The following is a 17,216-nucleotide window of genomic DNA, read 5'->3' on the forward strand; positions in this document are numbered from 1 at the left end:
ATGGTCTTCAAAATTTTAAACAAATAAAAATCTGAAAAATGTGGTGTGCATTAGTATTCAGCCCCCTGTCCTCTGATGCCTCTAAATACAATCCAGTGCATTCAATTGCCTTCAGAAGTCATCTAATTAGTTAATAGAGTCCTACTGTGTGTAATTTACTCTCAGCATAAATACACTTGTTCTGTGAAGGCCTCAGTGGTTTGTTAGAGAACACTGAAGAAAAAACAGCATCATGAAGACCAAAGAACTCACCAGACAGGTCAGGGATAAAGTTCTGGAGAAGTTTAAAGCAGGGTTAGGTTATAAAAAAATATCCCAAGCTCTGAACATCTCAAGAAGCACTGTTCAATCCATCATTCAAAAATGGAAAAAGTATGGCACAACTGCAAACCTACCAAGACATGGCCGTCCACCTAAACTGACAGAGCGAGCAAGGAGAGCACTGGTCAGAGAAGCAGCCGAGAGGCCCATGATCACTCTGGAGGAGCTGCAGAAATCCACAGCTCAGGTGGGAGAATCTGTGCACAGGACAGCTATAAGTCGTACACTCCACAAATCTGGCCTTTTTGGAAGAGTGGCAAGAAGAAAGCCATTGTTGAAAGACAGGCATAAGAAGCCATGTAGGGGACACAGCAAACATGTGGAAGAAGGTGCTTTGGTCAGATGAGACCAAAGTTGAACTTTTTGGCCTAAATGCAAAGCGCTATGTGTGGCGGAAAACTAACACTGCTCATCACCCTGCACACACCATCCCCACTGTGAAACATGGTGGTGGCAGCATCATGCTATGGGGATGCTTTTCTTCAGCAGGGACAGGGAAGCTGGTCAGAGTTGATGGGAAGATGGATGGAGCTAAATACAGGGCAATCCTGGAAGAAAACCTGTTGGAGGCTGCAAAAGACTTGAGACTGGGAAGGAGATTCACCTTCCGGCAAGACAATGACCCTAAACATACAGCCAGAGCTACAATGGAATGGTTTAGATCAAAGAATATTCATGTGTTAGAATGGCCCAGTCAAAGTCCAGACCTAAATTCCATTGAGCATCTGTGTCAAGACTTGAAAATTGCTGTTCACAGACGCTCCCCATCCAATCTGGCTGAGCTTGAGCTGTTTTGCAAAGAAGAATGGGCAAAAATTTCAGTGTCTTCAGGGGGGCTGAATACTAATGCACACCACATTTTTCAGATTTTTATTTGTTTAAAATTTTGAAGACCATTTATCATTTTCGTTTCACTTCACAATCATGTGCTACTCTGTGTTGGTCTATCACATAAAATCTCAATTAAAAAAAAAAAACCTTAAGTTTGTGGTTCTAAGGTGGAAAAATGTGAAAAAGTTCAAGGGGTATGAATACTTTTGCAAGGCACTGCAACAACAACACTAGAAACAAAATATCATCCAAGTCTGGTTATAGCTCCTTCAAATATTCTGCTGCTAAATTATTCAACAGTCTGGATTCTATAGTTAGAAATCATTTTGCTCAAACTATTATGTAGATAACAAAAAATGTTTGAGATTAACTCTAAATTGTCCAGTGTACTCAAGCCTCTAAGTTATTATAATTTTCACACTATTTCATAAAGGTTCCATTGTCAATATAAATTGCCGTAACTTTTAATATTTTTATCCACATTAATATTTTTATTTATTCTATTTGTTATTCTGTCTTTGCCATTAATTACCTCGCTCGGGACAGAGTCCACCAGGGGGTGAGGTATTGTTTTTGGTCGGGTTTCTTTGTTTTTTTGTTAAGGATATTACGGGAAAACGGCTAGACCAATCTTCATGAAACTTTCAGGTTGGATGGCCATTGGTCTCAAATAGAACCTCAAACGTTTTGAGGGTCATCCGGTCAAGGTAACCAAAAAGGTCAAAATCATTTTTGTTGTGTCTACTGCCTTATATAGAGGCGCTAGCCACTATGCCATCGTGCTGTAAGAATGTAAGAGTGTAACAATTGCGCACTGCACATACATGTGTTCCGATTAAAATGGTCGGTGAGTGTATACAATTTGGTTCACCATTCAAAATAAATGGACTAAAGAAATCGCTTTCAGACATGTTTATGCTTATTCCAGAGGGAACGTGTGTTCCACTGAGCTCTAGCGCCAGGCCATTTCCAGGAAATAAGAGTTTGGGTCATGGTGACAGCCTCGGTTCGGAGGTTTCGAAAACTGTAAGAGGTAAGAGTAAAATAATATAAAGTACAGACACTTGATATATTTTACTTCTGTGATTTTTAAAATTGTTCATTTTTGGATTATGCTTCATTTTTGTGGCTACTGCCTCAGAGGAAATATATATATATGCTATATTTACTGTATGGACATGGTATCAGAAAAATTTTTATTTATAAGCAGGAGCCACATGTACCCATAGGGTACCTATTTTTTTTTTCAATATCTTCCTTCATATTCATCATAAGTGCTACCTTGCCCGGTTTGTTTGCCATGCACAGCTTTCATGTAAATAAGTGTCAGCTTATGTCAGCTCCACACTTGCATCCAAGAGGCAGGCCGACAAACGTCACTCCAAGGCACCCACCAACCGAGTAGGTCAACGAGTAATGCTCTCCATGCACCACCTGCCACTTAGGACCATCTCTCGCAAGCTAGCACCCAGGTTCCTTGGACCCTTCCTCTTCAAGAAGGTAATCAACCAATGTTCTGTTAGACTCGCATTACCACTCACCATGCGACGTGTTCACCCTATCTTTCATGTATCTCAGCTTAAACCTCTGGTCTCCAGTCCTTTGCTACTGGGTGACGTTTGTTTTGCCTGGCAAAACAAACCTCGCCCAGTTTGTTTGCCATGCACAGCTTTCATGTAAATAAGTGTCAGCTTTTGAAACCCTGTGTCTCAAAGTTTATTATAAATATATCCAGGCTACAAATTACATTTCCAGTTTCACTGTTTTATAGCTACACTGTTAATGATGGAAATAAATAAATCAGTGTATTATATTACACTATTTAAGCACATACAATTTAGTAAAATGTGTGGATTTGTGTTGATGACACGGTGTCTCAGTTGAAATACTTGATTCTGGAACTGTGAGTGTGCAGCACTGAAGCTCATGTCCCTCAACACAAACCTCCTTATAACTCAGTGACTGTTCTGAAATGCTGAAACAGCTGATACGAAACCTGACAGCTTTCCTCAAAAGTGGCCCAAGGGGATTGGAAAGCAGATAACAAGTAATCCTCTGAATGTGCTCAAATTTGAATTTAATTTGATTTTAGTTATTTATCTTTAAAGAGCAACATACACCTTGACACTTCATACAAATTTCAAATCAAACTGAAGAATATCTACAGCAACTAAAGCAAACGTAAAAAATGGATTCTTTTAAGCATAAACTTTCTTCAAAAGGTTCACACTTTTTTACAGCCAGGGACCCCGTAACTGAAAATTCACTCCACTGGCTAACTGATTTTTGAAAATAACCCAACTATATAAATATTTGACTCATTGTTCAAATGCATTTAAAAAAAAAAAAAACACGAAAGGAATATATCAGGTCCAAAATGATATTATTTGTAAGACATTGCTTATTGCTCTCATTTGCACTGACTGTAATAACTCAATAATAAAAATAACTTTTCTAATGTTGAGTTGTGATTTCCCCAACACTAACATGGAATTAAAAGCCATTAGCATTAATCTTAGTCCAAATAACAGTGGTCAGGCATTGTTGAAGTGACAATTGGTTATTTGTAACTATTTATAATCGCAGTGTTTATAGTCTGGTGTCGCCCAGATGAGGATGGGTTCCATTTTGAGACTAGTTTTCTCAAGGTCTTTTGGTCACATTGTCTCAGGGTTTTTTTGTTTCTTTTTCTTGTCACTGATGCCACTTGCCCACTATGGATCTAAATCTACAAATCTACCAAAATTTCTATAAACTTGTTTTGTGACAAATGTCTATTATTAACAGTGTTACACAATTAAAATAGAGTTGATTTGATCTTACCATTGCCCAAGGTCCATGAGCGATCTTTAAGTTTTCAGTAAATAGCCGAATGTAGACTTTAAGGGTTTCATCGCCATAGTTATAGCGAGTACCAAACAAAACCAGGTAGATGATATTTGATGCTGCATCATGGAACAGAGTCTGAGGATACATGGAGCTTCCTACAAATAGACAAGCTTTGTTGATGTGTTTTTACTTGCTTTGTAAAAGATTTTTTATTGGGCAGCTATAATCAACAGAAACATGATTAATAAAGTAACATGTTGATACCAGCATGCTTGTCCAATTTTGCAACAACGTGTTCAATTTCTCCAAGAATCCTCTTCTCCATAGACTGTTTCCCCAAGCCAAAGTTCCTTAAGGTCATGAGAGCAAAGCGCCGATGCTCCTTCCATTGAAGACCATAATCAGCCATTATGACTCCTGTTTCATTTTACTCATATTAGTAACACACATTAGCACTGCACTAACAATACATTTGTAAAATAAATTTAATACAGTCTGGTGATGAGGGACGAGTGATTGTCACAGAGCTCACCTTTATCTTCAGTTATATCCCTAATCATGGAGTCTGGGCGTCCTGAAAAGTCTGCAGATTTGGTCACCAGAGCTTCTTTTATGGCTTTTAAACCATGAAGAACAACAGCTGGTTTTGTCCCAATATACAGACTGTAAATGTTTCCATATTGCTCTGCCAACTAAACATACAATATTCAACAAATATTATTTCAGCAATACATACACACATTGCAAATGTGTCATGAGGTAACATGCCTGCTGTTCTGTCTTAAGTTGATTTACATTGTGAGATTTTCAACACAATTTTGTTGTCATAGACAAATCTTCATAAACCAATTTGATTGTGACAAAAGATGGCCAACGACAAAGTTCTGGCAGTGTTATAAATTCCAACCTCAGAGTGAAAGTGCTGCTACAAAACTCATCTGACAACCACCAGTAGGGGGACCCCACTAACAGACACTGTTGGGTGACTGCACCCTTAGGTGCCCACATGGTTATTTAAAAAAAAAAAGCAAACACACCTTCTAGGGTGCCCCTATGGTAGATAACACCTGTTTTCTGCACAAGTCTGGATCAAACTGAACATCATAATTTTCTTTAATCATAGATGTATCATCTATCATCTCTGTACAAAAGACCCAAACATGTTTTTAACTCAGATCTTTACAGAGATTATTAATGTTAAGGGTGTCACATCTATGCCAGAAACCACACCAAACTCCACTTAACAGAACACACTGCAGCCTACAAACATGGCCGCCACAGATTACAACACCTACACACCTTCACGTTCACAGTCACCGCATTTTTAACCATGCACACCTGTTCATTACTTCACATAATCACAGCTCACAATATGTAGGACTCTCGCTACACACACAATTCTGAAGTAAACACTCTGTGTCATTGCCAGACTTTACCAAGACTTGACTGTTAATATTTCAGTACTCTGGTAGGACTTGACACTGGTTGTTTCCTGGTTTTTGTGCTTTCATCTTGCCCTTGATGTATATATTACAGATCAAAAAATTTCAACCTAGGTGATTTTTTTTTACCTGGGTTAAAACACCATCTCCTTTGTGAAAGCTGGACAACTTCCTGGGAAACCATCTGCAAGGATGGAGTCGGCCCTCCTGGATACTGCCCGGGACTGGAAAACACAGGTTGACCTAGGCCAAAGTCTCATCTTTCCGCCAGAAATAATCACAACTAACCTCAGGACAGACATGATCCTATGGTCAACCTCACAGAAGTCCCTATACATTCTGGAGTTAACTGTGCCATGGGAGGCTGCAATTGATGAAGCATATGAACGTAAGAGACTGAAATATGCTGGCCTAGCAGGAGAAGCAGAACAATGAGGCTGGCGGACCAAGGTCCTCCTGGTAAGGTCGGCTGTAGAGGGTTTATAGCCACCTCAACATCTAAGCTCCTGAAGAGGATGGGAGTTCGAGGCCAGGCCCTCAGACAAGCAGTCAGGTCATTGTCAGAGGCTGCAGAATGAAGTAACAGCTGGATCTGCCTAAAAAGAAAGGATCCCATCTGAGCTGCAAAATGACCAGCAAGAGGGGTGAAAGTGGAGGGGAGCGCACCTGGGACACTGGGTGTCACTGTTGAGCCTTCTGGAGGTGTCGTGTGCCTCTCAGTGAAACATCAGTGAAGGAGGGTGCCCACCTAACGACCCCGCGGAAGTGATTAGCCCCTTCTCCACTCAAGATTCCAGAGTGCTGAGTTATCTGAGGGATTGAAACATCAAGTCCTATGAGCTCAACTAACAAGCTGGAGAATTCCAGTGGCTGCTATGAAAGTGCAGCTGACAACAAGGGAAAGACCATGTGACAGCATGGAAAGACAGCTGACATGAGGGAAAGATCCCAACAGGGTTGTCATGGAATAGCTATCCATGATGGCAGGCTCCGTCACTCCGATAAGTGAATAGGAGTCACCCCCCATGGCTACAAAAATTCAAAAGAAGACACCCCCTGAGTCTGAGAGAACGGGGGCGCAAGATGACTCATTGACTGACAACCCGGTAACCGACACTGCCATGAATACGGCTTTTTAATTATACGAATTATCAGCACGGCATCATCAGCTGCAGGACAAGAGCTCTGAATATGTAGCTGTGGCTGGACCAAGGTAACATCCATGAAAGGCCTCAAAATACATCAAGGGCGGATGAAGTGTTTGAAGGAGGTGAGGTCAGGACCTCACATAGACCATTATCTCTTGAGAGAAAGGTCAAGTAAGTCAAGTGAGGCTCAGTGGCAGGATGCAACCCACAGTCCACCGAGCATCAGTATCCCAACATCAGAAGAGAATAACTCAAGCACACGATTTGAGAATCTAGAACCCAGCCAGATGCAGCCTGCTTTGGAGAAGAACATTCAAGGTCACAGACCTCAAGTGAAGTGGCCAAAGTCCAGGAGCAAGAAAGAGTGGACAACAGTCGACACAGACCTGACAAAGATCCTGCACAGTCTCCAAGGAGCAGCGGAGAAGAAACTGGAGAAAATGGGCAAACTGATCTACTCCTACGGTGCAGACAGGTTTGGAATCAAAGAGCTAGTTAAGAAAGCCACAACAACAACCCCTTCTAAGTCCAGAAGGCAGCAGGAAATTGAGCGCCTTATCAAGAAGAGAAGGGAGTTGAGAAAATGCTGGAGGAAATGCTCACTGGAGGAGAGGGAGGGCATCAACGTCCTGCAAGCAGACCTAAAGAAGCGCCTGGGAAGGTTGTGGAGAGAAGAAAACCTAAGAATCCGACGCAAGAGGAAGGAGAGGACAAGAACATCCTTTTACAAGGATCCCTTCAGATTTGTAAAGGGACTCTTTGCAAAAGAAAAGAGTGGGTCACTTAAGGTGCCAAAGAGGGAGCTGGAGGATTACCTGAAAGCAACTCATACAGACAACCAAAGATGGGAGAAAAGGGAATTACCTCTAGACATGCCACCCATGCCTCGCCCATCAGTTGGATGACAGCCCCCAAAACGGAGCGAGGTCGAAAAAGCTGTGGGGAAAGCAAGGGCAGATTCAGCTCCAGGGGCAAATGGAGTCCCATACCGGCTGTATAAAAATGTTCCAAATGTCTTACGGTTCCTGTGGAGGCAAATGAAGTTTGTTTGGAAGAAAGGAACAATCTCAAAAGCATGGCGAAGAGCTGGAGGTGTGATAATCCCAAACCTCAACATCTAAACTCCTGAAGAGAATGGGAGTTCGAGACCAGGCCCTCAGACAAGCTGTCAGGTCACTGTCAGAGGCTGCGGAATGAAGTAGCAGCTGGATCTGCCAAAAAAGAAAGGATCCCATTTGGGCTGCGAAATGACTACCAAGAGGGGTGAAAGCGGAGGGGAGCACACCTGGGATGCTGGGTGTCGCTGTTGAGCCTTCTGGAGGTGTCATGGGCCTATCAATGAAATATCAATGAAGAAGGTGCCCACCTGATGACCCCGAGGAAGTGATTAGCCTCTTTTCCACTCAAGATTTCAGAGTGCTGATTTATCTGAGGGATTGAAAGATCAAGTCCTATGAGCTCACCTTTAACCGAGTTCATAATTTCCAACCTTGGTAAAATTTTGGATGATCTAAAACAACTTAAGAGATTTTCCATCATTTCTTTTGCCTCTCTTTCTTCCATCCATTTCCTCTCTGTGTACACCTACCAAGTATTTCCTCTTATGTCTGTCTGTCTACCTATTCAGCATTTTTTTACATTTATTTTTTCATACTTAAAAGTAGACTGCCTTTCAGATTTTTCAAGTGGAGGTCATAAAAAAATTTCCCGACACTCAATTATTTTTGTTTAGTGGACCAAAAGCTACTGAATTCGAATCACAGACATCCAATTTTATGAGTTTTTTTTTTTTTACACAGAACAATTAATGAATTTGAAGCCATGTGGCCCTAAATTCTCCACTATTATTTATTGCTTCACCAGGACCCAATACAAGATACCACATCACGCATCACGTGGTGGGCTTTCCCTGTTCGCACAAGGCATTGTGGGATACAAATTTGAAAATGGAGAGAAAAATGGAGGACACGAATGAAATGTGAAAGACTGACTACAGTAACAAAAAGCAAGAAGAAAAGACATTATGTTGCGAAGGAAAGGAAACGCAGGACCAAACTAATAAATATCAGTGGTCAGAGAGCACCTCGGTGTGATCAGCTGTTCGTTTAGTGAAAGAATGATGTAACTGTCAGTGCACGGTCAAGGTAAACCTGTAGATGGCAGTAATGCAACACTGTGGATGTCAGCTGTCATAAAACACAAAAGAAGAAGGTGGTAAACATCTTTTTTTTTCAAGATTTTTTTGGGGGGGCTTTTTTCACCTTTATTGGATAGGACAGTGTAGAGACAGGAAATGAGCAGCAGAGAGAGAGAGCAGGGAGAGATCGGGAAATGACCTCGGGTCGGAATCGAACCCGGGTCCCCGGATTTATGGCATGGCACCTTATCCACCTGAGCCACGATGCCCAGCGTATGCACGCATGGACTTCCTCTGTCTGCTTGACTGCGCAAAGTGAGCGATTTCATGCACATTATTTGCTAAGGAATGCCCTCAAATTAAATAACTTCCCACCCACAGAATGGCCTGATGTTTTGTGAGATATTACAGAAATAAACATATATATCACAATGATCAAATTTCACCAATTTTATGAAATCAAAAGCCCATCTAGCTTTAACCAGAATTCAAACTCAGAATCTTCTGATTCTTTACCTAACACCTTAACCACTAGACCAGCAACGACTGTGATGGAAAGCATGATATATATTTTGAACTTATTAATGAGTCCAGTCTTATTACATCATGAAGTAGTTTAAAATACAAAGTCTTCTCAAAACCTAACCCTAAACCTAACCCAAGATAGAGTAAGTCTCCCTAATACAAGGAGCAAAATATGCACTTAATTAAAAATTCTAACCTAGGTTCAACAATTCCACCTGACCTACAATTCTGACCTGTAACATATACCTCTGTTAGTTCATCATCATGTGATCCTTTCCTGATATTGACCTTGCCATTCATTAATGTTTTGGATTTGTCTGTTTTGAATCTTAATTTAAACACACACACACACACACACACACGCAATCATGCATCTGTAACAGATTGTTCTCCAAATAAAGTAACATTACATAATTATGTAATGGTATAAAAAAAGATTAGAAAAGAAAAGAATTATTAGACAGTGTGGCTGCGGGGGCATCTGTGTATGGAGAGCAAGGCCAGAGGAGGGGAGAAGCAAAATTGATCACACCTGAGTTTGTGTTACATTACGTTACATTACATGGCATTTAGCAGATGGTCCTATCCAGAGCGACATACAATGAGTGCAAAAGCCAGGTACATGAAGTGAAGGCCAGGTGACCAGTAGTAGTGGAGCATAGGGATCTGGTTGGCATGTAGGGACGGATCAGTCTCAGGAGGTATGCTGGCCCTAACCCCTTGAGAGCCTGGTAAACTAGCACCAATGTCTTAAATTTGATGCGAGCTGTGACCGGTAGCTAGTGCAGTTCAACAAGCAGATGGGTGACATGGGAGGGCTGACATCAGTGTTAGACTGATGAGTGGGTGTGGCCCCTCTTCCTCTCCACTCCTGCCCAAGACTGCTGTCTGTCCTGGTCCCCCATTGGTGGAATGACCTTCCCACTGAGGTAAGAACTGCCCTGACCACCTTCATGCACAGACTGAAGACTCACCTCTTCAGGCTGCACCTCTCCCCCACTTCCCTGCCCACTGTGTAATTGCGTATTGGTCTAGGCCAACCCAGGCTGTGTACTGTCTAGCCTGGGGTTGGCTATTTGAGTTTTTTCTCTTTGTCAGTTGATTTGTATGGTTGGTTTGTTTCCTTGGATGTTTGCCGAGTATTCGTACTTCAACAGAATATTATACTGGGAGGTCCAGACCAAGGTCATGACCAGTTCTGACCGAGGGAGTCGAGGTGGAGGCTGTGGATTCCTACAAGTACCTCGGGCTGTGGCTGGATAGCAAGCTGGACTGGACTTGCAACACCAACCACTTGTACAGGAAGGGACAGAGCAGGCTATACTTCCTGAGGAGGCTGTGATCCTTTAACATCTGCAGGAAACTCCTGTGGATGTTCTGTCAGTCCATGGTCGCCAGTGTCCTGTTTTACACCATGGTGTGCTGGGGGGGGGCGGCACATCCAAGGAGGACACATCCAGGCTGGACAAACTGATCAGGCAGGTCGGCTCTATGGTCGGCATGAAGCTGGACTCTCTGGTGACGGTGGCAGAGAAGAGGACTATGGACAAAATACTGAACATCATGGATGATGCCAGTCACCCTCTGCACACCGTCATCAGCAACCAGAGGAGCCTGTTCAGTGACAGACTGCTCCTTCCCAAGTGCAGGACGAACAGACTTAAAAACTCCTTTGTCCCTCACAACATCAGACTGTACATCTCCTCTCTGGGGGTGAGGAGGGGTAACAGGAGGGCAGAGGACGGGAAGGACCAGTAGCCTAGCCTGACAATAAGCAGTACTGGACAATATGCAATATAATGTGCAATACCTCTTCTGTTGGATTTTTTTCCCTTCCTCTTCCCCATATCTTATTCTTATTCTTTTTTATGTTTGTATATGTAAATACCTAATTTAATTTAATTTATCTAGAAGTTTCTCTCTATTTCTATTCTCTGTTTATCCTGTAATGATGCAACTGGAATTTTTAATTTCCCTGAGGGAACCCACCCAAAAGGGATCAATAAAGTTCTAATCTAATCTAATCTAATCGTTATTCTGTCACTTGTTCAGTTGGCACTAGAACTTTCTTGTCTAGAAGTTCAGCACTTCTTGTACCTGACTTTTTCAATTGTTGTACATTGCCCTGGATAGGACCGTCTGCTAAATGTCATGTAATGTAATGTGTGGCTGTTTGTCTCCTCTTATTCAGTGATGACAGGAGAGGAGAGGGAGATTTGATGAGCAGAGCAGTGTGTATGTGCATCTCAGTGTGTTTGTGTGCTTAAGCTGAAAAGCCAAATAAGAAAAATAAAATGTCAACTAAAGTATCCTGCCTGTCCCAACTACAAACCATTCATTAACTGCTTACACAAATGATCACATTTTTAACAGATAATATGAAATTGTACCTTCTCAAAGTCTTTCAGAGGATTTTTCATGTTAAAATGAAACAAGTTCCCGAATATAGGAAGAGGTTGTGGTCCAGGAGGGAAGTTCTTGGGTCTCTGGATCCTGATGAAGAGGAAGAGGAGGCAGACACAAACAACAGCCAGGATCCAGGAACTCAGCATGATGACTGCTGCTCTATACTCTACGAACCTCTGGAATGACAGGTCCTTATAGCAAAGAGAGTTTGTTAATCATTTACAGAGCAATGTAACAGAACAAGGCAGCACGGTGGTGTAGTGGTTGGTACTGTTGCCTCACAGCAAGAAGGTTCTGGGTTTGACCCCAGTGGCCGATGGGGGCCTTTCTGTGTGGAGTTTTCAGATCAGATCAGATCAGATCAGATCAGATTAGATTAGATTCAACTTCCTCATTGCACATGTGACAGGTACAAAGCAACGAAACGTAGATTGCATCTAACCAGAAGTGCATAGCAGTAAATAACAAGTGTAATATACATAAATATAAATGTACAGGAATTACAAGGTATGGAATGGTATAATGAAAGCGGATAGAGATAATGAGATGAGATGAGATATTTACAGTATGTTCAAAATGTGCAATATGAATGAATTATAGTGCAATTGTATGATATATAGATATTTGCTAGGCCTGTAACGGTACATGTATTCGTACCGGACCGTTGGAAAACAGACCTTCGGTACGGTACAGTGCTGTACCGAACGAGTACAGTCAGTCAGTTTATATGTGGTTTTTATATGCTGCCACTACATCTGGCTCTTTAATATTCATGAGGATACCTGTACGTGATTGGAGTAGTAAAGGGAAGACTCTTTAATATTTATAAAGAAACTCGTTCGTGATTCGTGCTCTTGTGACCATGTGGAGGTCACTTCGCACGGCGAACCAATCAGACGAGCCTTTCCCAACCACTCTTCAAAAAACTTTAGTGAGGTGCCGGCTTGTGTTGTATCAGAGAATGGTGTATCTGATTTGACATTATGGCTACTGCTAGCGACCAACCGGAGCTAGAAGATCCTCCCCTGTCTTTAAAATCTCCCGTTTGGGAACACTTCGGTTTCCCAGTGAAATACTGCAACGGAGAAAGACAAGTGGACAAAACGAAGGCGGTATGTCGACACTGTTTTACTGGGGTTGGCTATTTTTCGGGCAACACATCAAACATGCTAACTCACCTGAAACAGCACCACCCAAGTGTTAAGATTACCGCGACAAGGAAAAAAAACACCGTAGTGCAAACGCAGCTGACTTCTGCATTCAAGCACCCTCTCCCTGGCAATTCAGATCGGGCTAAAGCCATAACAGCATCCATTGGCGTCTTTATAGCATCAGATCTAAGACCGTATTCAGTTGTTGAGTAGATGGAGTAAAATTGCTTACTGGAATACTGGAACTGAGTGCTGCACTTTACATGTTGAAAACTTTTGTTTACTGTTTAAAAGGAATTCATTATTTTTAATTTCAAACATTGGTTAATCATTTGAGAATATTTCATTTAATTTACTGGTACCAAGCAGCACTTTGAATTTATTTACTGTTTCTTTTTGTATATTGACAATTTTGTGGTTTAATAAACAACGTGCTGAGGAAGAAAATGGTTTTGCATTTTGTTCCCATACTGTACCGAAAATGAACCGAACCGTGACCTCAAAACCGAGGTACGTACCGAACCGTGATTTTTGTATACCGTTACACCCCTAATATTTGCAGTATACAAAACACGGTATGATTAAACAGTAGTGCAAATAGTGATAGTACATTGAAGTCAGGTCAAGTCAATTCAGTTTGTTCAGGGGGGTGGAGTTCAGCAGTGAGACAACTGAAGGAAAAAAAAAAAAAACTGTTCCTGAGTGTTAGGTTAAATTTTATTATATGTAGGTTAAATCAAGATATATGTAGACATATGTAAGTTTAGTTAAGTATTAATTCTTGGCTTATTCTGTGTCAAAATTAGTTGAAACGACCTTAGGTCCGGCTGGACATTGTTTGGGAACATTTTGTTTATTCTTTGATATGAATGTGTATTTTGAACAGAGAAGTGTCTGAAGGTCTGTTTTAGTATCAGATCGATACACACACTCTGAAATGGTAGAATTAAAGTTCATGTTTATGTTAATTCATTCAGTTGAAACTTAGGTCATAGCTTCATAAAAGCTATGAAATATACTGAAATATACTATGGTAGTCATTTGGATCCCGTGATTAATGAATGCATTCCGTGATTAATGTTAGTTTTATAGTTTTAGATTAGTTTCATAATGACATTATAATTAAGATCTTATGATTCTAAGGGGTTTTTTTTAGTTTAAAAGCATTAACCTAATTTGGTTATGAGTTTAATCCTGTTAGTTGTTTAATTGTTCTCTCTCTTTCAGACATATTCTCATTGTTCTTGTGGTTAAGTTGTTCTTATTTTTTATGTTTATTTTCTTATAACATTCCTTGTTTTAGCATTATTAAAGACATACTGTTATGTTATTTTACTTATGTTGATGAAATCAAGATGTAATTTACTGACTGAACACACATTCATGTGTTAAGAATTATTCATGTTAATTATTAAGATCCTTTCTGTGCAAACTAGTGTCTTTGACCTTCTCCGTAGACTAGACATTATCTCTGTTTAACATTCCATGCTATTCCATGCTATAACCATAATATTGATCATAAGCCAAGACTCTGATATCTATCTGTACCTTACTGTCAGCAAAAATGTTATTATATTATGATTGATTCAAGATCATTGCACACTTCCACATAGACGCACACCCATCACACACACACACACGAAGACAAAACATAAACACAGACACTATAAGACGTTTTCAAAAATGTTTTCATTTTGACGAAGTGATTGTACGAATAAACCGGCATGTGAAACCTCTGGTTCCTTGTCTGTTTCTCTCGACCTGATCATTCTCGTCCTCGGATCCGAGGGGGCTCATGAAGGAATCGGGGTCTCTTTCTGGGTGAACCCCAACACTGAGCCTGGCGGTTTTGGTCCGAAGACTCCTGTAGCACCTTCCAGAGGGCAGGAGAGTGAACAGTTTGTGTGCTGGATGGCAGGAGTCTTTATTGATGTTTATGGCTCTCCTGAGACATCGCTTCCTGTAGACATCCTCAATAGCAGGAAGAGAGGCTCCCACAAAACGCTGGGTGATTTTCACCACCCTCTGCAGTGCTTTCCGGTCTGAGACAGAGCAGTTCCCATACCAGACTGTAATACAGTTGGTTAGGATGCTCTCAATGGTACAGCAGTAGAAGTTCACCAGGATGTCTGAAGAGAGGTGTTTTTTCTTCAGAGTCCTCAAGAAAAGGAGATGCTGGTGAGCCTTCTTGACCAAGTTGGAGCAGTTGGTTGTCCAGGTGAGGTCCTGTGAGATGTGGATCCCCAGGAATTTGAAGCTGGTCACACGCTCCACTGCTGCACCATTGATGTGGATGGGTGCGTGTGTGTCAGCATTCCTCCTGAAGTCCACGATGAGCTCCTTGGTCTTATTGGTGTTGAGCAGCAGGTTGTTCTTGCTGCACCACACAGCCAGGTAGTCCACCTCCTCCCTGTAGGCTGACTCATCATTGTCCTTGATGAGGCCCATCACTGTGGTGTCATCCGCAAACTTGATGATGGTGTTAGTGTAATGTACAGGTCTACAGTCATGAGTAAAAATGGAGTCGAGGAACGGGCTCATCACACAGTCTTGTGGTATGCCAGTGTTTAGGATGAGGGTGGAGGAGCAGTGATGGCCTAAACGAACATGTTGGGGCCTGTTGGTTAGAAAATCCAACAATCAATTGCAGATGGGAGCACTGATCCCCAGATCTGTGAGTTCAGTGATGAGCTTAGAGGGGATGACAGTGTTATGTGTTTGCCGTTATCCAGGTGCGAGAGGACAGTGTGTAGGACTATGGAGACTGCATCTTCTGTGCTTCTGTTCTTGCGGTAGGCAAATTGGTGGGGGTCCAGGGTGGAGGGAAGACAGGATTTGAGATGTGCTAGGACCAGCTGCTCTAAACATTTTGTAATGATGGGGGTGAGTGCTACTGGACGGTAGTCATTGAAACATGCTGGAGTGGAGTGTTTTGGTACTGACATGATGGAGGTAGTCTTGAAACAGGTTGGAACAACAGCATGGGCCAAAGAGATGGTGAATAAGTTTGTCAGGACCCCCGCCAGCTCCCCAGGACATGCTCTGAGCATACGTCCGGGGATGTCATCAGGGCCTGCAGCTTTATGTGGACTGATCCTGCTCAGCACTGCTTTGACATCAGTGGGGGAGAGTGTTCAGGGTTGGTGGTCTGTAGTCATTCTTGCCCTGGATGCAGACTCCTGGTTGTCCTTCTCAAACCGAGCATAGAAATTGTTGAGCTCGTTGAGAAAGGAGATATCAGAGGATGGGAGGGAAGGGTTGTTGGACTTGTAGTCGCTGATGACCTGAATGCCTTGCCACATACGTTGGAGTTGGAGAAATGCTCCTCAAACTTCCGTTTGTAGCAGTGCTTGGCCTTCCTGATGCCACGCTTCAGGTCAGCTCTGGCTGTACTGTAGGCTTGTACATCTCCTGATCTGAAGGCAGTGTTGCGGGCTTTCAGCAGTAGATGGACATCTCTGTTCATCCAGGGTTTCTGATTTGGGTACAAGGTGATCAATTTCTGGGTGGTGACGCTGTCTCTGGTGGTGGTGATGTAGTCCAGTACAGAGAGGAAGCGTAGCTCTCAATGTCTGTGTGGGAGTGACAGGTTGCTTGAATGGCAAACATATTCCAGTCTGTGTGTTTGAATTGGTCCTGCAGCACAGAGTCTGTCCCCTCTGGCCACACTTTTATTGTCTTCATTATGGGTTTCGCATGTTGGATGAGTGGTGAGTACTTAGGGGTGAGAAACAGAAAAAGGTGATCTGACTGTCCTATATGGGGGAGGGGTGTAACTTTGTAAGCTCCAGCTATGTTGGAGTAAACATGGTCCAGTGTCTTATTTCCTCTTGTGTGGCAGGTAACATGTTGATGCAGTCTGGGAAGTACTGTCAAGTTGGAGTGATTAAAGTCACCCGCAAAAGTAAAGGCAGCCTCTGGGTGCATTTCCTGCTGTTTGCTAATGGCTGCATGCAATTCTTCCATTGCAAGCTTAGCATTAACATCTGGTGGTGTATATACACAGCAGTAACTATAACTGATGTGAGTTCTCTTGGGAAATAAAAAGGTCTACATTTAACCATGAGAAAGGTGAGCAGTGTCTCTCGGCGATAACAGAGAGTTTGTACACCAAGCTCTATTTATATAAATGCACAAACCTCCACCTCTGGTTTTGCCGGAGCCATCTACAGTCCTATCTGCACAGTGAGTGTGGTGTCCTGCTAACCAAAGAGCACTGTCCAGAAAACTGGCGTTTAGCCATGTCTCTGTAAAGATCATGACATTGAAGTCCATAATCCATTTATTGTTGGTGACGCAGAGTCATAGTTCATCCAATTTTGTTCACCAGAGACCAGACATTAGCAAGAAAAATTCTGGGTAAAGGGAGCCGATGTGGTGTTAGCCTTAGCTTAGCTCAGCTCGTAGCTCCCCTCACTTACCCCGC

General features: G+C 42.2%; 1 protein-coding gene across 4 annotated transcripts in view; it reads right to left on the bottom strand.

The window, feature by feature from the left end:
• LOC132891012 (cytochrome P450 2F2-like) overlaps window positions 1-17,216 on the bottom strand; it is a 62,674-nt gene that overhangs the window by 17,122 nt on the left and 28,336 nt on the right. For 2 of the 4 annotated variants that reach the window (XM_060928445.1, XM_060928444.1), the window contains exons 2-5: window positions 11,624-11,830; window positions 4,514-4,673; window positions 4,246-4,398; window positions 3,976-4,136 (exon numbers count right to left, since the gene is read on the bottom strand). In XM_060928445.1, coding sequence (XP_060784428.1) covers window positions 3,976-4,136; window positions 4,246-4,398; window positions 4,514-4,673; window positions 11,624-11,785 — 636 coding nt within the window. In that variant the 5' untranslated portion in view covers window positions 11,786-11,830. The remainder of the gene's footprint in view (window positions 1-3,975; window positions 4,137-4,245; window positions 4,399-4,513; window positions 4,674-11,623; window positions 11,831-17,216) is intronic. The other 2 variants (XM_060928446.1, XM_060928447.1) reach the window with 2 other exon arrangements.

Source organism: Neoarius graeffei, chromosome 8 (genome assembly GCF_027579695.1).
Source record: "Neoarius graeffei isolate fNeoGra1 chromosome 8, fNeoGra1.pri, whole genome shotgun sequence".
NCBI lineage: Eukaryota > Metazoa > Chordata > Actinopteri > Siluriformes > Ariidae > Neoarius > Neoarius graeffei.